Source organism: Cicer arietinum, chromosome 7 (assembly GCF_000331145.2).
Source record: "Cicer arietinum cultivar CDC Frontier isolate Library 1 chromosome 7, Cicar.CDCFrontier_v2.0, whole genome shotgun sequence".
Classification (NCBI taxonomy): domain Eukaryota; kingdom Viridiplantae; phylum Streptophyta; class Magnoliopsida; order Fabales; family Fabaceae; genus Cicer; species Cicer arietinum.
The window spans coordinates 1,419,306-1,440,601 of NC_021166.2; the positions used below are offsets into that span (position 1 = coordinate 1,419,306).

Genomic DNA, 21,296 nt, shown 5'->3' on the forward strand with positions numbered 1-21,296 from the left:
AAACAACTATGATATATCTCTATTTACACGACAAACATCAAAATAAATTGTGATGGTTTTTTCTTATATGGGTGACATTGTCATCACCGGTTCAGATCAAGAGACAATCAATATAATCCAACAATTGTTACATTTCACAAGAAATATCATGGACAACTCACATACTTCTTGGACTTAGAAGTACACTTCTAATAAAAAGACATCTTTATTATTAAACACAAATATATTCAAGATTTAATTCATCTAGTTGGTCTTACCAACACTGGTGTCGTTGACACTCCTATGGAAGTTAATGTCAAGTTAAGACAAAATGAAAGTGAATTCCTTACATATCCCATTTTATATTTGAAGTTAGTTGACAATCTTATCGATCTTACCATTACAAGATCTTATATCTCGTTTGATGTCCACATAGTCACTAGATTTATGTACAAACATGTGCATTTTTCAGTGTGCATTGAATCATCAAGTACCTATTGGGTACTCTTAGTCGCAGTTTTTTATTCTCTAATGGTGCAACAATACAACTTCAAGCTTACAGTAATCTTGATTGGACTGGTTGCTCAAACACAAGAAAATCTACCACCGAATGGTTCATGTTTTTAGGCGATGCCCTTATTTATTGGAAGTGCAAGAACTAGGATTATGTATCCAAATCCTCTATTGAAACAAAATACAAATCCTTGTCTGCAACATGCTTAGAGATTATTTGATTACACTGTCTTCTTTCAGAACTTGATTTTTCACAAACAAAACCAACTTCATTGCATGTTGATAATACAACTGCCATACAAATTACAGCAAATCTAATATATCATGAAAGACCGAAGCACATAAAAATTAGCGAACTCTATGACCGCAAAGTTATTATTATTGTCTCATGTCTCAACATTGATTTAGTTGGTTGATGTCCTCACCAAATCCTTCACACGTAAATGACATAATTTTCTAATCAGCAATTGATGCTTATAAACTCACTAGCATAAATTTAAGAGAGAGTATCAATGAAATTAACAGTTTTCATAATCATTAATTTGATGATATTTATAATAATACAATTATTCTCATAATTAATTAGTCCACTTGTAGATTAACCTTATAGCAAGACTTAACACTACATATCATTTTGTATCAATATTATTTAAAGAGAAATGAAAATGACACACTTTTATCCATTAGAAATTCTGAATTTTACATAAATAAGCTATACAATAAGACATTCAACTATCCAAGCTTTGCACTACTGTGAAATTATTGTTGCTAGCGGAGACACCCAAGACTGAGGGGCAGAAGGGGAGAGAGAAAGTAACAACCAATGTCGTGGTATCTTGGATATATACGTACAATCATACAGTTTCTGAGCAGAGAGAGAAGTTATATACAAGTTGGTTGGCAGATAACAAAACTCATGCAAACTCCACCATCTGTTATAGTCACAATTATAAAATAGAATAACACAAGTGTAAGATAGGAGATGAATCAGGATAAAAAGAAGAAGAAAGTACAACCAAAGTGAAAAAAACTACGGGTTCAAAGAGATACCTCAGCTTTGCAGTGTAATGCAAATCTTCATTTCTCAATGCCAGCTACTACGATATGTGCCACTATACATGCCCCTCCAAAAAACCAAACACCAGAACCATTTTTGTCTGGTCAAATTCCTAGTCGTGCTAGAATATATACGGACTCTCAAAGCTAGTGTCTTCTAATTATTACTTATTTGACATTGCCAGTCCGGATTGCTGTTGGTAATATCCTTTCTGATTCACATTTCTTTTTCTCACTTTCTGCTGTTTTCTTCATTTCAAGCTCTAGCTGCTTGCAGTTTTCTTCATGGGCTTTGTTGAACATTCGAGTGAAGTTGAGCAAAGTTGTGACAACTGCAACAGATTGGAAATAATAACAAACATCAGTTGTATTGTACTTAAGAACTACGGGTAGAGAGAATATTCATGTTGGCTCCCCAACTGAACAGCATAATAGGCTTCCATATCAGTGTCTCAATCTCAACTCAAATTCTGATGGCGAAGTCTAGCAAATGGAAGATAGGAAAAAGTGCACTTGACCATTTCCATGCTTCAACATGGAATCAGAGAAAGAAACCTTACTATAGAACTTGACGTCCAGGAAGAAGGTTAGTTTTATAGCATCACAAATCCAATTTAATGCAATTTTAGGACATAAATGCAGTTACATACAAAATGAAACTAATATTGTATCATTTCAAAATATCCAACATATTGTCCGGAGGTTACAAATAGACAAATTTTGACATTGAAATTTTTAAAATTCATATATATGCAGCCAAGTACAAGTAAAAAATTCATGCCCCAACTTGCAAAATAGAACTTTTTTTAATAATTGCAACAGCCAAAGCCTTTTCTATCTAGTGGGATTAATTTTAGTGATGTACAAACCTAAGAGTATCATAAGCATATGTTAAAAAAAAAAAGAGTTTCATTACCATAAACTAAGAAGACAGTACTCACTTAATCAGCTACCAAAAATGAATATTATATCTTAAGTGTAAACAGTCACAAACCTTGCTCAAATGTACAGCGAGATGGATCTTCACCAAAATAAAGAATCAACACATCCACGTTCCTGCCCTGTAAAAATAGACTCTAAGCAAAGCCTAGCATTTATATGGTTTTAAAAGCTCTAAATATATCATAGAGGACTTACCACACCAGAATATATTGAAGCCAATGAGCGGACTTCAGCTTCAGCAGAACAGAGGAAAACTTTCAATTTCTGAAGGGAAAAGAGAAGTTAAAGACTGATGGTGCATAAATTCAGTTATATGAAATCAGATAAACTTTTTGCCAACATGCACATTTTTAACATTTCCCTCATTCTCTTAAAGCGAGAACATGCAAAATCTCATATTAGAACATCCACAGGCAAGCCTCAATGTCTGCCTCAACAGAGCGAGGACCAAAAAATAAATTGTTGATGACCACAGACATGATTGCAAACCCAATTGGCTACAATTAGTTTTGATATATAAAATATTCACAAATAATCATTAGCATAATTTATATTTATTTTTGTGAAAATCTGAAGCTTGAAAGAAGTGAAATGAACAAGGGAAATTATAAGAAAGAGCAAAAAAAAAAAAGAGTTATTGAAAAAACAATTTCAAACTTGGAACAGTTTGTTAAAAGAGGTGAACGGATGATGCCTATACCTTGCGGAATGTTTCTGATATAGGACCATCATTTTCAGAAGTGGATAACTCTTGTACAACTTTCTCTAACCCTTTGTTTATTGCTTGCATCTCCTCTGCCAGAAACTTCAATTGGATCTGGATTAAATTAGTTCAGTCAGTATTGTAAATTTACAATGGTTATCAATACAATGAATAAATGACATTTGGAGAAGTTCACAACCTTCGCCGCTGGTTCTAGGTTAGCAATATCTTTAGAGAAGTCTAAAACTTCTGGTAATTTGTCATCTAACACCTATGTGCAAGCATAGTATTAAATTGATGCATTAAAGATACAAATTCTTCAAGTACAAGTACAAAAAACATAATCCAAAATATTACTTCAACTTAATATCAGAATTGACAACATAACACAGAAGAAACTAATACTAATTACTAAAAAATAGAAGAAAAACAAGAAGTAAATAAATCGCAACATGTACCTTACAAAGATAATGCATGAGAGTCATTTTGTTGTTCCTTGCACGTGTCTCCGTGAGTTTAAGAAGGCTATCTAATCTGAATCCAATAGCAGAACCTAAATAGAGATCGGATAATATAAGCATATCTCAATTATCAGACTGAACTCTAAATTTTTATAAGGAAATGTGGTACAATAAGAATCGGTTATAGAAAACACATGAAATTTTTAATAGGAAATAAACAATGACAAGTTGACAATAGTTTAAGCTAAATCCTAATACTACAATACGAAAAAATGATGTAAAATGTGAATTATTAAGTTTTCAGAACCACATTTAGAAAGAAAACCATGGTTTGAACTGAACTCATTCATCACCATCTGGTTTTTGCAGTCTACATTTTTTTTATTTAAATAATGTAAAAGTCCGTTTAATTTTTAAGAAGTTGCTACATAACAACCCACAAGAAAAAGAACAGTACACAACGCTACAGACTGTTACAACATGGTAAGTAGGAAAAAACAAAGAGGCAAATGTAAAAGGAAACTAAAATAATGTGATGGGTTTATCAGCACATACATGATCGAACACTAAAAAGATAAGAAAGGACTCCAATGATAGCAGTACCAGGCATGAAAGCTAAAAATCACAGGCAGTGTTTAAAATCTAAAACTTTTCTTTTCTATTGCAATTCATGTTGTATCTATCTACTTCTATATACATTTGTCTCAACATACCCCTGGCAGTTCCTTGATTCAAAGCATTTCCTAGAGTAAGTATTGTTTGCATTATTCTCTTTAATTTGACAGAATTCCTGATCTGAAAAAGAAAAATATTATCATCGCAGATTCGCAGCATGCAAAATGCAATTTTTCACTAAAAAAAGAAAGAAATGAAATTGCCAAAATTCTGTTTCAGTAGAAGGAAGATATCATGCCTCTTCTGCAGCAGCGTTCACAACATTTAGGCTATTTCTAAGATCGGAAACCTACACATATATATTAGCAAGGTCAAAATGGAAATCAATTTAAATACATTTTTCCCTACTGAGGTCGCTGGTAAATGTAAATCTTTATACCTGAGAGTGGAATTGAATCTTGAATGAAAAGACTCTGAGCTTAGATTCTACCCGTGGTACTTTCATCAACTCCATGAAGAACTGTGAGGAAAAAATCATACAGTTAAATTCATGTCCATGTCAGAGATAGAAGAAATGCAGTCTCCACCATTGAAGATATTTAACAAATGCTCAAATTCAAATATTCATACGTCTAGTAATCTGGAAGAAGAGATCTAAAAGACCTATTCCGAAAACCATAAAACCTTGCATACCTGTTCGCATCTCCCTAATTTATCCTTTTCCCCGTTATAATTCTGTGCCATGATAAATAAATAAAAAATTGTAAGAAAGACGAGACTCATCATGTTAAGGTACTTGAACAGACCAGAGTTGTTAACCATCATTATCTACTAACCTTGACTATTTCCATCTCCTCTTTCGTAGGACAAAACTTTATGAGGTTCTCAACCTGATCAGTATCTAGCGCTGACTCTTCTAGTGCTAACACTGAGCCCTGTGAATTTTTTAGGGAAGCCATTATTATGAATAAAACTCATATTAGAACTTATCAAGTCAACTAGATGATTCCACTTCATGAACAATACTAGAAAAGAAAATGGAAATGGAAATGGAAGTGGAAATGGGCATCATAAGTCCCGGACTATTGTTATGGACTTTGACATAACTTCAGAGTCATAACTTCAAAGAAAAGAGGAACGCTGTCATAACTTCAATCATAACAGGGTTTAACAAACCTTTAATAATTTCTTAAAAGCAAAGTTCAACTTTGATTGAGACAAAAGTGATTCCAGAAGTAAATAATTAGTTTTTACATGTTTGTGTGTCCTCGAATATATTTGCTTTTACCTCCATAATTGATTTTTAGCCTCAAATTTATTCTTCAATTCATATTTATGTAAATCACTTTATATTCAATCCATTGTTAACAAAAATCAATTTTACAAAATTAAATGATTTAAAATCAATTTATGTGTGGACACATTCATGTGAAAGTGAGTTAAATAAAAAATTTGAGGTTAAAAATCAATTGTAGAGACTAGAGACAAAAGCTACAAACTCTCTTTTGTTTAGTTGTTTTTAGTAGTTACTATTTTTCACCTGTTGAAGAAAGTGTTTAACTAAATCAGTTTTTAATATTTATGTTTTCCCAACAAAACTAATTGTTATAATTTTTAGAAATCTATTTTAATTTTTAAAATCCACTTTTTGTAAGAAATAAATTACACATTATGAAAAATATAAAAACAAACAGACCCACAATCTGCTATAGCAGTTTCTCAGTCTGTCAGAAATAAATTACATTGTAATATTGAAAGAGAGTTTCTTCTCCCACACCCAATGCTCTCCAGATTGGTCAATCCTGAGGTGTATTTTGAAGGCTTTTGAGAACATAGGAGGTGGGAGAACAAGCTACCATATTAAAATCTTGATTTTGTCCAAACAAAACTGAAAATGACAAGTTACAGGTTTTCCGGTACCACGTTCCAATTAAAGGATAGTTTTCCTATTAATTAGCACTCCATATTTCTTCAACAAAAAAATAGGCTTGCCTATTAATAAATCTAATATCAAACTCACCATTAAATCACGCAATGGCACCTTCACTTTTGAAAGCATGATTTCACAATTATATGCTCGCCTATGCTCAACCTGCAAGGAGTGATAATAAAAGTCTGTATCAAAATAAAGAATACGATAATACCACTCTGATGGCATGGCCTTAAAATGTATATCAATTAGAAAATGATAAATAGATCTATTTTTCCATACTTATAAACAATTATTAGTTCACACACTTGACTATACAAGTGAGCTCTAATAGTTCCGTAATATGAACAAGGGAAGAAAATCTAAAGACAACTAATTTCAAGATGTGTTAGTTATATAGCAGAATCATCCTTAAACTTTCTAAATTAAATTTTTACACAACAATTTTGATACTTTGTCATCTGTAAAAGCTTCCATCACCCGCAAGCTGACAGATGACACAACTTACTCCGTTAGGGTTATATGGGGCTGGCATAAAAGAATAACTAACCATTGGTTATAATTACGAGGAACTATACTAATTAATAGATATAGTTACTGCTAATTACTTTTCTAGATTTTCCCTATCATATTCAGATATAAAAAACATGTAAATATCCCCAAAAAAAATCTCTATGCTGCTACGAACTACAGAAGCTAAATTACCAGTTGCACTTTCTCAGATTTAGGCCTAACTGAGCTTTGGACATTTGACTTCTTGGCAGTGTTTGAACTTGGGGCTGCTGCTGAGAAGAGACTCTCGAGCTCTGACATATCAATCTCTGGGGCTCTACATTAAGATGATACAGAGAGAGGCAAGACACTAAAATATTAGAAGTGCAATCTCAATTAGTCCTAAAAAATGGAACACTAAAGTCAATCAATATTACTTGGAAGCTTCACTAGATTTTTGTGTCTCGTCCCACAAACTTCCTTGCACTGCTCTAGATAATTTCATCCAATGCAACGGCTTCAACTTTTTGGAGTTATTCTTTGACCCAACCGTACGTGATAGACCTCGTCCCTTTGGTCCTGTTGGTGAACTAGATTGAGGTCCTGTAGTGCCCGAGACATTATTTCCATCACTTCTGACAGAAAGAGACATGGGAAAAGCACTGCCTGGTTTTAGACCTTCTTTACCAAAAGGAATTGGAGGTGGTGGAGCAGGTGGAGACTTTTTTGATGAAGGATTAGGGTTGCCAGAGGAAAGTGTTGCAGAGGGAGGTGGAGGCGGTGCTGGTGGTGCTATAGTAGGACTAGCAACTTCCCTTGAATGATGAGGTGGTGGTGGAGGTGGTGGGGGCTTAAACGTAGCAGGTTGCTCCGCTTTTAGAGGAGGTGGCGGAGGAGAAAGTCCATCTCTTACATGTGGCTGTTCATTCATAGGAGATGGAATGGGAGAAGTAGGAGGAGGTCCAGCTTCAACATGTAGTTCCTTCTTGGGAGGTGATAGACCTCGTCCCTTTGGTCCTGTTGGTGAACTAGATTGAGGTCCTGTAGTGCCCGAGACATTATTTCCATCACTTCTGACAGAAAGAGACATGGGAAAAGCACTGCCTGGTTTTAGACCTTCTTTACCAAAAGGAATTGGAGGTGGTGGAGCAGGTGGAGACTTTTTTGATGAAGGATTAGGGTTGCCAGAGGAAAGTGTTGCAGAGGGAGGTGGAGGCGGTGCTGGTGGTGCTATAGTAGGACTAGCAACTTCCCTTGAATGATGAGGTGGTGGTGGAGGTGGTGGGGGCTTAAACGTAGCAGGTTGCTCCGCTTTTAGAGGAGGTGGCGGAGGAGAAAGTCCATCTCTTACATGTGGCTGTTCATTCATAGGAGATGGAATGGGAGAAGTAGGAGGAGGTCCAGCTTCAACATGTAGTTCCTTCTTGGGAGGTGAGGGAGGGGGTGGGGGTGGGGTTGGAGGTCCAGCTCTAATTACTTTGTGATCTTTAAGTGGAGGGGGTGGAGTTTGAGATTGTGATGGGAAAGACTCAAGTTTTGTTTTGACAAGTGGAATGTCATTTAGAGGTGTTTTGGAAGAAAGTGGGGGGGATGGCTGAATTGAAGAAACTGATGAAAGTGGAGGATGAGAAACAGTGGCACCTTGTGACTTACTGTGGAAAGCAGATAATAGTTCCTTCTTTGGAGGAGGGGGTGGGGTTGGAGGTCCAGCTCTAATTACTTTGTGGTCTTTTAGTGGAGGGGGTGGAGTTGGAGGTTGTGAAGAGGAAGACTCAAGTCTTGTTTTGTCAGGTAGAATGTCATTCAAAGGTGTTTTGGAAGAAAGTGGGGGGGATGGCAGAATTGAAGAAACTGATGAGAGTGAAGGATGGGAAACATTGGCAGCTGTTGACGTACTGTTGAAAGCAGATAATAGTTCCTTCTTGGGAGGAGGGGGTGGGGATGGGGTTAAAGGTCCATCTGTAATTACTTTGTGATCTTTTAGTGGAGGGGTAGGAGGAGGGGGTGGAGTTGGAGGTTGTGAAGGGGAAGACTCAAGTCTTGTTTTGACAGGTTGAATGCCATTCAAAGGTGTTCTGCAAGAAAGCAGGGAGGATGGCTGAATTGAAGAAACTGATGAAAGTGAAGGACGGGAAACAGTGGCAGCTGGTGACTTGCTGTCGAAAGCAGATAATAGTTGGGTCCCAGGTGTAGAGCTAGAAACAGGTGAATAACTTATGTCTTCTGATTGATGTCCTGAATGTAAAGGCAAAATATGACGAGGAGGTGATTCTTTGTGAGCAGGAGAATCTTGAACTTCTTTGGCATGAGCAGTCGATGGAGGCCGCAGAGGAGGTGTTCCAGGGGAGAGAGAAGCGTCAACTGAACCAGATGAATCGAGATTGGATGCCTGCAGTTTTATGTCAATATTTGATGACCCTGTTGCACATTTACTGGAATCCAATCTTCTTTCAGATGAGCAGAATGTCTGCTGACAGATGATATCTGATGTATTAGCCTGCTGTGGAATATCATCTACTTTGTTTGTCTTATCCTCTTTTCCACTCATATCATTATTTGGGGGTTGCTTAGTTGAGGACCGAGACTGTGTTGCTTCATAGGAATTCCTCTGAGGCATTTTAAAACCTGTTTCACGCAAAGAAGAGGCAGTTTCCACATGCTGATCAGAAACTTTATCCAACTTGTCATTCATGATAGCAGAGGTACTTATATGTTGGAGCACATTCAACGCAGCTTCTGCCTTTGGGTTCATCCAGTCCACATGGTTAAAGATCTCTTGAACCGTGGCAAATGCTTCAATCGGAAGTCCCTCTTTCTCCTCAAAGCATGATGTACCATCTGCAATAACTGATGCAGCAGCATCCATCTCTGAGAAAAGGATCTTAATACAAACATAAACCAAAAAATAAATTCAACGTTAGAAAATTGTGACCAAAAACAACATGATTATAAATGAAATCAAGTTGTACCTCAGCTCTGAAATCTTTTGGAAAGTGGTCTTTAGCATCCCATAGAACGTCAATTTCATCGCAATTAAGCATCAAAATATTGGATCTAACAAAAGTTGTGTTGAACATGACTCGGAACATCATCGTTTCATGCTCCATATCATCATTCAAGTTAATACTCTCAATCACGACATCACCTTGAATGTGGCAATTGATATCAATTTTAATTAGTTCACACTCCCCCTGCAACACAGTAGCAAGGAATTCCATCATAACTACACAGCTCAGATCAGTTCCAGATGCATCTCACTCACAAGAACAAGTTGACAAACAATGGTTACTATAACAAACCATATAATCGTATTAACATACTTACTAAAATCTTTCTAGAATGGAATCACCGTGAACTTAACTGGGTCCTTGTGAGGCCCGGAAGCATAAGGTATGTTACTGAAATCTGCTAAATTTTGAACATAGATTATATGAACTTATTTTGTCTTCCTTCTCTTAAGTACTCTCCCTCTCTTTTTCCTTTCACGTTTCTGGTATATTGATGGCAAGTACAATTGGATCAAGTCCAAGAGTCTTAATGACACTCCAGACTCCAGTTCTTACATTTTCTTCATTAGTACAGGTTCATCCGTACATATGTATGCCAACATTTATAATCCAAGGCTCAAGCTACTAAAATCATAATTATTTAAGCTCGACTTAATAAGCAAGAAAACAAGTTTGAGATGCAATTAAATGGTCTAAGAACTATTTGAAGTTTAAACTATGGGAAACTGTGCAGCATATTTCATTGTATTCAAAACAAAATGACTGAAAATAAACCATTTCACATTTCATTTCAGAGCCTCTTTGCTACAATTTATGAGGTTGCAAGTAATCTCAAGAATATAGCCACTCACAGATTTCAACAATTGTTTGCAACAGTAACTCTGTACTCTTTTTATAGGTTAAAAATAATTATCTGCTCATTGCCTTGAGATTTCATAATACATGGAATGAGTGCATGCCTCCTAAAAATGAAATGGCTCTGATAAAATCATCAACAGACAATAAAACCAAAATATGAGTGAAAAGCATGAGGTGAACTGACCTGCTTGTATGCCCGGATATTTTTGCTTCTCCTCGGCGTTGAGTATAATATTTTAGAACTTTTATCTGCACTAAAAGGATCCTGTCCGTAGATTCTAAACAGCGGATGACAACCACCTTGCCCATCAAAGTTTGGGATGAATCTGAGAATGATGCAGTCCAACATGAGTGCCCTGTCGAGCGGAGGCCAATCTAAGGCCACATTCCTCCTGGAAACATACTGCAGATACCTCAGTTGGGAAGGGATTGGATTCAGTGGCGTCAACAAATGCAAAAGCTCGTTCGGCGACTGCCGATAAACCATATCCAAAGTCCTCTGTTCCCCAGAATAAACCTTTCGATAAATCAACAATGCAGCCAACATGAAAGCCAAAACCAGCCAACCACCACGTTCACAATGCATTAACAACACATTGTGGTGACCAAGTGAAAGCCAGCTTTCACTAGACCTTAAAAAGTGGTGAATGAGCTCCATTTTGAGCACAGGGCAACCTTCATAGTGCCTAGGATAGTCCATTATAGTAATATCGTACTCAGATATGATATTTGCCATCAAACTCTTAGTCTCTTCCTCACGAAAATTGAAAACCAAAATAGAAGCATCAGGCACATTCTCTCTAAGCTGACCAACTATACCGTCCATGTACACTTTATATTTCTCTTCATTCCAAGCTTCAGTTGTGAAACAGCAATCAAAAACTACATTCACACACCAAATTTCAATTTATTTTTACAATTCCAATAAACAATCACTCATTACTGACTCAAAAATTCGTATGAACAAAGTAAAATCAAAATTAATATTATTATCATTCCCATTCAAATTCAATTGACATCATCTCTTTCCAGCAATTTTCTAAATAATAATCAAGCATAGACGTAATGTTCCTCTAATTATAAATTACACAATAGCATAACGAAATTAATCAAATTTCGCGGTTTTTTTAACAGAAACGTGCAACCGAAGGAATTGAAAAAAAATGAGAAAGAAAGTACCGTAAACTCTCTCGCAGATCTCGAGGAGACCATCAGGAGGCTTACGAAAGAACAACTTGCGGAGCATAGCCATGTCTGAGAAGCTTCAGATTCGAGTTTTCGCTACAAGAATAACCCTACCTATCGCACGGTGCGGAAATTTTTTCATTCGGTGGAGGGAAACGATTTTCCGTAAGAGTTAAGAAAGAAAATCGTGAGGAAAACGGGGAAAATGAGAGAATGAATATTGAGAAGTGAGTTTGGAAATTTCGTTAATTTTCGTTTCTATTTCTGTGCTATTTAATTTATTTTTTTCTCTTTGTTTCGAAGTGAAAGGGAAAAAACGATGAGGAAGATGGGTCCGTTAGTTTTGTTTCGTAGCTGAATAATGTGACTTCAGCTGGGATGACCAACCGACTCAAAGTGACTCGGTCGATGACGTGGACAACGTCTACGTGACACGTGTAACGTCATATCCACGACGGGTAATTTCTGTTTTCAGAATTTTTCTCATGATGTAATAATCACCAGAGTTGCCTCAAAAAAAAAATTAAATAAATAATCTCAGGAGTTGCCACTTTCACGTAAAAAACATGTTAAAACTTCCATACAATGAGAGACACGTGTGTCCATCCTTGAAGGATTAGTGTTTGTTACACCTCCGCTTTCCTTATATGTAACCTTTCCTCAAACCAAGAAAACGGTTTCAAATAATGCTAGCATTTCAAAACGAATAATAATAATACTAATAATAATAATAATGATAATAATAATAATAATACTTAGTGAGTTAAAATATCGAATATTTTAATTATTTGTATTAAATATTTTGAATTAAATAAAATGTTTTTTTTAACTAATAATATTTGAGTTAAAACAATTAATTTTATAATAATAATTCAGATTTAAACTTTTTTATAATAATAACTAGATGGAGTACATATATTACTGTAAATGTTATTTTAATAGAAAATTTTTATTTTAAAATAAATAATATTTTTAGTTTTTAATATTATATTAATTTTTCTTGTATCTTAAAATAATTATCACATTTAATCATTTCATACAAATTAAAAATATGATAAATGAAAAAAAAAAGAAGAATAATTATATCAAATTATCTTTATAAATCATTAGTTGATTCTAATTATCATAAATACAAAGTGGTTGTAGATAATAAATTGAGAGTAAGTATATAATATTAATTATAGAGTAGAATTGTTAAAATAAATAAATAAAATTGCATTGGACATCAACAATATTTTATTGCATGAATTTGAAAAAATTTACTTGTTTACGGTTCATGCAAAAAAATAAAAGATTTAGTTCCAAAAATGCACTCAAATCATATGTGGCTTTAATTCAAATTTGAGACGTTAGAAAAAGTAGATCCTAAATTCAATGATGAAAATTTGTTCTAAAATTCTATTGGATTATAGTTTTAAGTTTATATATAATAAGTCTAAAATTTTAAAAGTTAAGAGACTATATATCGAATTTAAAATTATAGAGATAAAAATCGTAATTTAACAAAACAATAAATTAAAAATATATTTTTTAATTGATCCTCTAACGTACTTCATAGATTATAGTGCACTTCCGATATTGATGTTAGTTTATCACTAGTTACACTATTTATGACAATATTTTTTTTTTTAAAATTAAAATTCGATATTGGTGAATATGACATTAACAAAAAAAGTCATTAAAATAAATATAAAAATTAATTATTACTTGATAAATCACGTAAAACAACAAATTTCTTAAGAACATTTTTTTTAATTAAATATTCAATTTATTTCATTCAAAATCAAATAGAAAATACAAAACAATGATGATAATTTTTTTGAAGATTAGTCATAAATGTTGTCGCATTTGCCAAATAGTGGTCTACATGATTCAAAAAAATCAAGGAGCTAACAAGAATTCAAGATAACACCAAAAGCTTAAAAACACGATCAAATGGTTCATGTAGATAATTCACAATCCTCTAATTATTCAATTCAAAAAAGATATAATGGAGGCAATGTTCTCCCACTCATTATAGAGTTCAAAAGAGACATGTAACTTCACCTTAAATAGTAGATAAACAAAAAAGAACTCAAACACTTGTTGCTTCAACAAAACTGTTATTGTGACTATGAATATACATTTCAAAACGAATTTATTTTACATTTATAAAAATCCAAATGAGGGGTTGCATAAAATTATTTTAGTTTATAATTTCTACAACATCAACTTGCTTCTCCGTCTTGATCATCACAAAGAAAATCATCATTTTTTCCATAATTTAATAAGAAAAAAAAGTATTATTTTCTTAATATTTTTTATTTCAAACAGATCAAATACTTTAAATAGTTTAAACAAAACGAACTCTAATATTAATTTTATCAAACAATCATACGTACAATTATCATTTTAAATATTGTGTATTGTTTTTTTAACATGTTAGTAAAAGTGCTAGCATAATAGAGTGAAGTAAAATGATTTATGTGTTAGTAAAAAATTAATTAAGTAAATTAATTAATTAATAGGAGACAAACTCGAAATGAAAAGGTAATGGATAGCTAGATGCGGCTGCGATGGTCTATCGATTTGCGTCCACATTTGGTGGGGCCCACCCCCAAATCGCTCTCGCCTCATCTCTTCTCACATATAAAAACACACACGTTGCTCCACTTCATTCCAATTTAAATCCCAAAGGGAACAAAGGAACTTTATCTTCCTCAGATACAGAGAGAGCACCCACAGCAACTTGTAACATTTCATCTCTAAATGGCCTGCACCCCTGCAAATTCATTACTCCAATTAAAGGTTTTTCATTCATTTATTGTTTAATGTTACTTTCAACTTTCAGCTCTCAATTTGAAATACTTTAGTCTTTAGCTTTATGGTTTGGTTTTTCCAGGGTTCTTCCCAACAGAGGCCAGTTTTGAATTTGAGAAGAAACATCGCTGCTCATTACTCACCCGGTATTGAGTTTACTATTGTTTTCTTTGCATTCTTCATTCCTAGTCTGCGCTTTTAATTCTTTGTCACGTGTCCTTGTTGTAATTCAGAAATTAAAAAAATCATTCAACATTTCGCTTGGTTCAATGCATGCAATGCAACTCAATTGGATTTTGACTTCTATTTTTGTTACTTTATGGATATGTATGTCAATGACTTTGTGTAATGTAAGCGACAAAGGTTTCACCATGTTGTTTATTTTTAAGTAACTGTGGAAATGGTTAAGGAAGTTCAAGATGTTATACTAAATAGGGCATTTTGTTTCAAAATTCTCAATTGTTTGTGCAAACTGCAATGTTCACTTGTCTGTGTCTTCTACTCATAATTTTTTATAGGCAAAGTTAGCGGTTAGTTTGTTAGGGGAGGAGGAATTAGTTAGCTACAAGGATCTCCTTTAGGGTCCCTGTTCATATCGTTGGGCTACATCTTTGGGGACAAAAAAAGAGCTCAGAGGTTCTACTCTCGTTGATAATATCCTCACGGCCAAATTTTCATACAGAATGATTATATGTCGATATTATTTTATTTTCCCCAACAACAAAAGTTGGCTATTGTTTCTTGGTGGTATCACTATTACTCAATATCACTTGGTCCTTTAAATAGGGATTTCCTACACATCAAGTTGCAATATGTTTGCAACTTTTTGAAAAGGTTTAAGAATTTTGTGTTCACGGATTATCATTTGATAGGCCTGGCCTGCACTCTATAAACATTAAACAGTACTATGTGGTCAATTTAATATGCATGAAGGATATATGGGTGCCTTTTAGATGATTAATTGTCTTCCTGTCACAGGCTTATTTAACCTAAAGGGTGATGGGTTAATCCATAAAGGGTTCAGGCTTCAAAGTCAAAGACATTTTATACCAAGGAATAAATTTACAGTTGTACGAGCTGTGGCAATTCCTGTAGAACCAGCTCCAACGGAAAGTACGGAGTACAGAAAACAAATAGCAGAACGCTACGGTTTTAAGAAGATTGGAGAGCCACTTCCAGACAATGTTACATTAAAGGATGTCATCACTTCTCTTCCTAAGACGGTGATTTTTCTTAAGATCTTTGTCATGTTTTGCAGTGTCAGGACTTTATCATTAAATTTTAGCATGTAGGGTCACTTCTTTAGATACTCTATTTCCTTTATTTGTTCACCTAAATAACATTCTTTAGTGTGTTTTCTTCTTGAATAAGAATATTAAGCAATTGTTCCTTATATCACAGTTGTGTACATGTTTATAATAAAATATCAACGATGGCAATAATATATACCACACTTTATGGGCGGGAAAGTGTTGATGTCTATATATGATTATTCTGTTTCTAGGCCATTCTTGTTTTTTTTCTCTTCCCTTACTTTTGGTAAAAAATTACAGTAACCAGAAAGAAAGGATTTGTCTTTCTTTTGTAATCATTCCATGGTGTTAAGATTTCAGTTTTTTATTTATATTAATGATAATCATTTTACATTTTTGAAGGTTTTTGAGATTGATGATGTTAAAGCATGGAAAACTGTTTTGATATCCGTCACTTCCTATGCGCTTGGGCTTCTTATGATTTCTAAAGCTCCTTGGTATCTACTTCCTCTAGCTTGGGCTTGGACAGGGACTGCTGTAACTGGGGTTAGTTCAACACATATTTTCCTTATGATTATATTTGTTTCTAGCTTCTCAAATCCTTTTAACTCCTATCTCTCAACAGATCTTCTCCTCTTGAATTTTTATGATCCTCTTTCTTTTTTTGCCAAACAGTTCTTTGTTATAGGACATGATTGCGCTCACAAATCATTTTCAACAAACAAATTGGTAGAAGACATTGTTGGAACTCTGGCCTTTTTGCCACTAATTTATCCATTCGAGCCATGGCGATTTAAGCACGACAAACATCATGCAAAAACAAACATGTAAGTGGTGTTCATATTGTAAATCATCTGTAGCATTAAATGTATGCTGTAGAGGGACTGGCTAATATTTCTATCCAATATATAAAGTGTGAAACTTAGTTGTTGTCTTTTAAAGCCATTATTAATATATATTTCATTAGATTAGTCAAGCAAAGAAAAAGAGATCCACAGCTTACTTAAAATTATTAATGATGTTCCTGCCACATCATTATGTTAAATGTAATATTTCCTTTTCTAATGTACATGCATGCTCTGCCCAATGTGCACTTAATGCTGAAAGTGTAAAATTCAGGTTTCATACATCAAAAGCATCATATAAGATGTGTAGTGTTAACTTCCATATTATGGACTGAAGCTGTAGCTTTTTTGTTTCATTAATTTCAATTGTAAGTCATCTCCAATTAGGTTGAAAGAAGATACTGCTTGGCAGCCCGTTTGGAAAGATGAGTTTGATTCATCTCCATTTTTGAGGAAAGCAATAATATATGGATATGGTCCATTTCGATGTTGGATGTCTATAGCTCACTGGTATGGTCAACTATGCCTTGAATTGTCTTTATAAGTTCCTAATTACTATTTCATTAACTTGAGCAGCCTTGATTTCAATTTATTTGACATTTAGTATTTTAGTTTATACCAAATCTTGATGTATCCTAGTTTCTAACAGGCTGGTGTGCCACTTTGATTTGAAGAAGTTCAGACCAAATGAAATAAAAAGGGTGAAGATAAGTTTAGCTTGTGTTTTTGCCTTTATAGCAATTGGATGGCCATTAATTGTTTACAAGACTGGAATCATAGGGTGGATAAAATTCTGGTTGATGCCATGGTTGGGCTATCACTTCTGGGTAATTTCAGTTGTCTCATAAATTTATATTTTGTTTATCAACATTGTCATTTTTGTTTCTTTTGTTTGGATGGATTTAGTGACTGTTTAGCTGAGATGGAAAGGAAACCAATAATCAGGCATTGGATTAAACACTGATTTATGTTTTTAATTAGAATTGGTTAACGGCTAGTACTGAGCTTGAATGTATATATAGAGCCCACTTACAATCTTATATTAAGGGAATGAAATGATACCAAACTATCCCTAGTTGCATGGATTTTATACTGCCGGAAAATTTAGGGCAATGTTAATGATTATAGCGAGGGATGGATTGGGGAACTCCAGCAACTCTGCATTTATATTTTCCATTATATTACACCTTGTATAATTCTTATATAAATAAAAAATGGCTCATTTAATCACTAAATTTGTAGGAGAACAGCCATGCTTTTTCCCACAAGCTAAGGTTAGGTACGTAGATCAGACAAAGCCATGATTCCATATCATATATTAGGTTAAAAGATATACCATTTACTTCTAAATACCTGTTAATAGTTTATTGTTTTTCTTGGTCTCTCTCTCTACCTATAGGTGTTGCACAATTCTCCATCTGGTCAGCCCTCTTTATTATTGTTCCTATGGGTCTTCTCCTAACATGTCCAACCCTCCTAAGACAAGATTCTATTATCTTTTCAATAGTGGAAGCTAGCCTATGGGTTGTATTTTCTACAATTACCTATAGCCACTAAATTTATATTTAGTGGATTGTTTAGTTTTCAGTCCAGATGTAAGAGATATAAATAAGTAAAAATAGAAAACTGAAAGGAAGGTTGCAGCATATCCAGAGTAGTGAAGATTGATTTTCATGATAAACTAGGATGAGTATATGGTATATTAAGTATTAAACAACTCAAGGCAAATGAATCAGAGTATTCAATTAATAACATAAAATCGACTTTCCTATCGTCATCGATTTTTTTTACAATGATTTAATCATAGGTGAAATTTATAGTGCAAGTTCAGCTTATAAAGTTATATGTTACTTTTTAGCTTTTAAATGAAAATTGTCATTTGATTTTATTGACTTTTATATCTTTGCTCTCTTGGTAAATTTGTTAGTACTTACAATTTATTAATTACTACTATAGAGTAATATAATATTATTTATTTTTACAAAATATAATGATTTTATTGAAGATTATAACAGCGTGAAAACTAAAAAGTTTATTGGCCAATTCGAAGGCATTCATTTAATGTAAACCTCTAAATATGTTTTACCAAAAGGATAGACTGTGCCCCAAAAATAGCCTACGTAGGTAACAGGCTAGGCAAAGTCTAGTCTATTTCCACCTCTTGTTGCAGCATCATGCTTGTCTTTTTTTTAAAATTCTATTTCCACCTCTTTGCTTGAGCAGTGTTTATTTATTTCATCCCAAAATATTTGGACAGCTGAATATGAATTTTCATAATGCAATTAATACTTTGGCCATGTATCTAAGAGGTATCCTTTTGCTTACAATCATAGATGAGTACTTTCACCATGGTACATCATACGGCACCACACATACCATTTAAACACTCAGAAGAGTGGAATGCAGCACAGGCACAGCTTAATGGAACTGTTCATTGTGCTTATCCTCAATGGTAATATATTTTTTCTGCTCCTTGTGTAATTTATATTCTGATGTATGTTTTTCTTGCCAATAACTAGACCCATGGATGTGGCATATGCGCCATAATGGATCAGCTACTGTTGAATATTTTTTTCTTTCATTGCTCTTTTAAGATGACCATTCTTTAATTATGTGGATAATTTTTAATAACTTTTCTGACTTTGCCCCACCTATTACTTATTTTTGCACCATATTAAGGAAAAAGGACAAGCAAAGTACATACAAATTGCTCTGAGAAAATAGATAGTCAAATGTTTCCCTAGAACCAGATTACTTGAAAGTACCATCTATATTGGCATATTGCAATTGTAGATCGTATTTGAAGTGAAGGAGATTTTTATAAATGCCCATGTATTGCATTATACAACTGAATCCATAATTGATGGATGTTACATCAGGTTGCTTATTATTTCAATTATAAATCATCTGAGATATGTTTTAATGCTTCCAATATCCTAATATCCATGTAAATTTACTGCCAGTGAATTGTTAAACTTAATCACCTGATTCTCCTTATGTTACACCCCCCGAATTACTCGCATTTATCATCATTTTTTGTTTTTGCTCCCTTCTTCCCATGGTGTCATCAAAGTGCAGGTTTGCAAAATTTACTTGATAGCCATAGCATTGACTAACTGATATATTCTGACTTCTTTTCTGAACAGGATTGAGATCTTATGCCATGATATTAATGTCCATATTCCACACCATATATCCCCGAAAATACCGAGCTACAATTTACGAGCAGCCAATAAATCCCTCCAAGAAAATTGGGGAAAGGTAAGATCAATAATGCCGATATCTTTTTATGCTTTTTCGTGAAAGGAATGAGGGCCAGCATTCTCTTCTTCTTTTCCTTTTTTCCAGTCTTCATGTTAAGAAAAGTAAAGAAAATGTTAAAGAAGAATAATGCTAACAACACACTCTTTAACACACACCAAATTTATTATTTATATGGGACCCACATATTTTGGTGGGACCTATGTAAATTTTAACAGATCAAATTGGCTGTATTGAAAAGTGTGTTAAAGAGTGTGTTTCTAGTACTCCTCAAAGTATATTTGCTTTGCCAATGAAACTTACATTAGATATAGTCCAAATAAAAGATTTGGATGTTTTGTTTATTCCAATAATGCATATTTGTTTGTGCTTAAACGCTAATCAGTCTAAAACATTATTTATGTCCAACTAAACTCTAATTCCATATGGTTAAAATATCTAAATAACATTGTTGCTAATTATTTGTATCTTTATTGTGTTGGAAAAACAGTATCTGAATGAGGCTAGTTGGAATTGGCGATTGATGAAGACAATCATGACGGTGTGTCATGTGTACGATAAGGAGCAAAACTATGTTGCCTTCGATGAAGTCGCCCCAGAAGAATCTAGTTCAATCAAATTTTTGAAGCAAATAATGCCTGATTATGCTTAATTAGGGCCAAGTTGGCTTAATCTCATACAAATTTTTTATGTGTCAGAGTAGGTAGGTACACCATTCATTTTCATTTTACGAGTTCAATCTTGTTCAATGTGGTTCCATTTTTTATTTATATAACAAGGGGAAATTGCTTGGAGCTCTCTTTAATAAGTTCACGTTTTAAGCTAATAATTCTATCTAGTTGCGGATTGTCCAAGAGCAAGCTTCCTAGAGACATTCATTAGGTTAATGTAGATGCTATATAGCAATCTAAACAATGAGATTCTTGTTAGATGATCACGTTGGAGGAGTATTATATATTTATATTATGCATAAACATATGTGTAACGGATTAAAAAACATGTGGAGTGTAGCACAATGTTTTGAGCTTAATACTGAGTACTGACATTTTTTTATCCGTTGTTTTTATACATTATTGCTGACATTTAAGTATTTTATTTTCTTTTTTGGTCTAAGAAAAGTTCAAATTCAACCATAACTGTTTGCAAACTTCAAAGTGGAACAGTATCCTAAACAAATGCATAAACAAAGACTTCCTTGTGGAGAGACAGAGAGCCACATTGATATTGTTATCTTCTGCTCTGCTGCATAATGTCTAAGTTTGATTAAATTAATATTTAGAACTTCTGCATAGAAGATAGTGGTTTGGCCGACTACCACCTGTTAACATCATATGTAATAATAATTCGAGACCTTGGATTTATGCAACATTTGATGGATTTGGTGCAATGCAACTTA

The 21,296-nt window shown here is 33.9% G+C and overlaps 2 protein-coding genes across 4 annotated transcripts; one reads left to right on the forward strand and one right to left on the reverse strand.

Annotated features, from left to right (window-relative positions):
* Positions 1-1,005: 1,005 nt before the first annotated feature.
* LOC101513310 (formin-like protein 18) lies at positions 1,006-12,089 on the reverse strand. Of its 3 annotated transcripts, XM_073363336.1 has the most exons (18): positions 11,737-12,088; positions 10,742-11,439; positions 9,661-9,882; positions 7,129-9,572; positions 6,905-7,028; positions 6,290-6,361; positions 5,106-5,204; positions 4,963-5,004; positions 4,709-4,789; positions 4,568-4,618; positions 4,368-4,449; positions 3,652-3,746; positions 3,393-3,464; positions 3,191-3,307; positions 2,686-2,754; positions 2,543-2,609; positions 1,543-1,880; positions 1,006-1,424 (listed from the first exon to the last, which is right to left on the reverse strand). In XM_073363336.1, the coding sequence occupies exons 1-17, from the start codon at positions 11,807-11,809 to the stop codon at positions 1,717-1,719; spliced, it is 4,572 nt and encodes a 1,523-aa protein (XP_073219437.1). In that variant the 5' UTR covers positions 11,810-12,088; the 3' UTR covers positions 1,006-1,424; positions 1,543-1,716. The 3 variants fall into 3 exon arrangements, with proteins under 3 accessions (XP_073219437.1, XP_073219438.1, XP_073219439.1); XM_073363337.1 differs by lacking the exon at positions 3,393-3,464 and having other exon boundaries at positions 11,737-12,089; XM_073363338.1 differs by lacking the exon at positions 1,006-1,424 and having other exon boundaries at positions 1,740-1,880; positions 2,691-2,754; positions 11,737-12,089.
* A 2,282-nt stretch (positions 12,090-14,371) lies between these two features.
* Positions 14,372-20,953, forward strand: LOC101512983 (omega-6 fatty acid desaturase, chloroplastic). Its single transcript, XM_004507672.3, has 10 exons — positions 14,372-14,529; positions 14,624-14,687; positions 15,520-15,764; positions 16,197-16,340; positions 16,470-16,621; positions 17,027-17,149; positions 17,289-17,466; positions 18,973-19,091; positions 19,786-19,900; positions 20,391-20,953. Exons 1-10 carry the CDS (start codon positions 14,491-14,493, stop codon positions 20,550-20,552), a joined length of 1,341 nt encoding a protein of 446 aa, XP_004507729.1. The 5' UTR covers positions 14,372-14,490; the 3' UTR covers positions 20,553-20,953.
* The last annotated feature ends 343 nt before the right edge of the window (positions 20,954-21,296 follow it).

What these genes read in the sequence shown, in the direction of transcription:
- LOC101513310 (XM_073363336.1), bottom strand. Translation starts at nt 11,809, where the DNA reads ATGGCTATGCTCCGCAAGTTGTTCTTTCGTAAGCCTCCTGATGGTCTC. An exon ending in AATTAGGGAGATGCGAACAG is followed by an intron (nt 4,790 to 4,962) that starts GTATGCAAGGTT and finishes TTTTCCTCACAG; the next exon opens with TTCTTCATGGAGTTGATGAA. An exon ending in GAATCAAGGAACTGCCAGGG is followed by an intron (nt 3,747 to 4,367) that starts GTATGTTGAGAC and finishes ATCTCTATTTAG; the next exon opens with GTTCTGCTATTGGATTCAGA.
- LOC101512983 (XM_004507672.3), top strand. Translation starts at nt 14,491, where the DNA reads ATGGCCTGCACCCCTGCAAATTCATTACTCCAATTAAAG. An exon ending in CATCATGCAAAAACAAACAT is followed by an intron (nt 16,622 to 17,026) that starts GTAAGTGGTGTT and finishes ATCTCCAATTAG; the next exon opens with GTTGAAAGAAGATACTGCTT. An exon ending in CATTGTGCTTATCCTCAATG is followed by an intron (nt 19,092 to 19,785) that starts GTAATATATTTT and finishes TTTTCTGAACAG; the next exon opens with GATTGAGATCTTATGCCATG.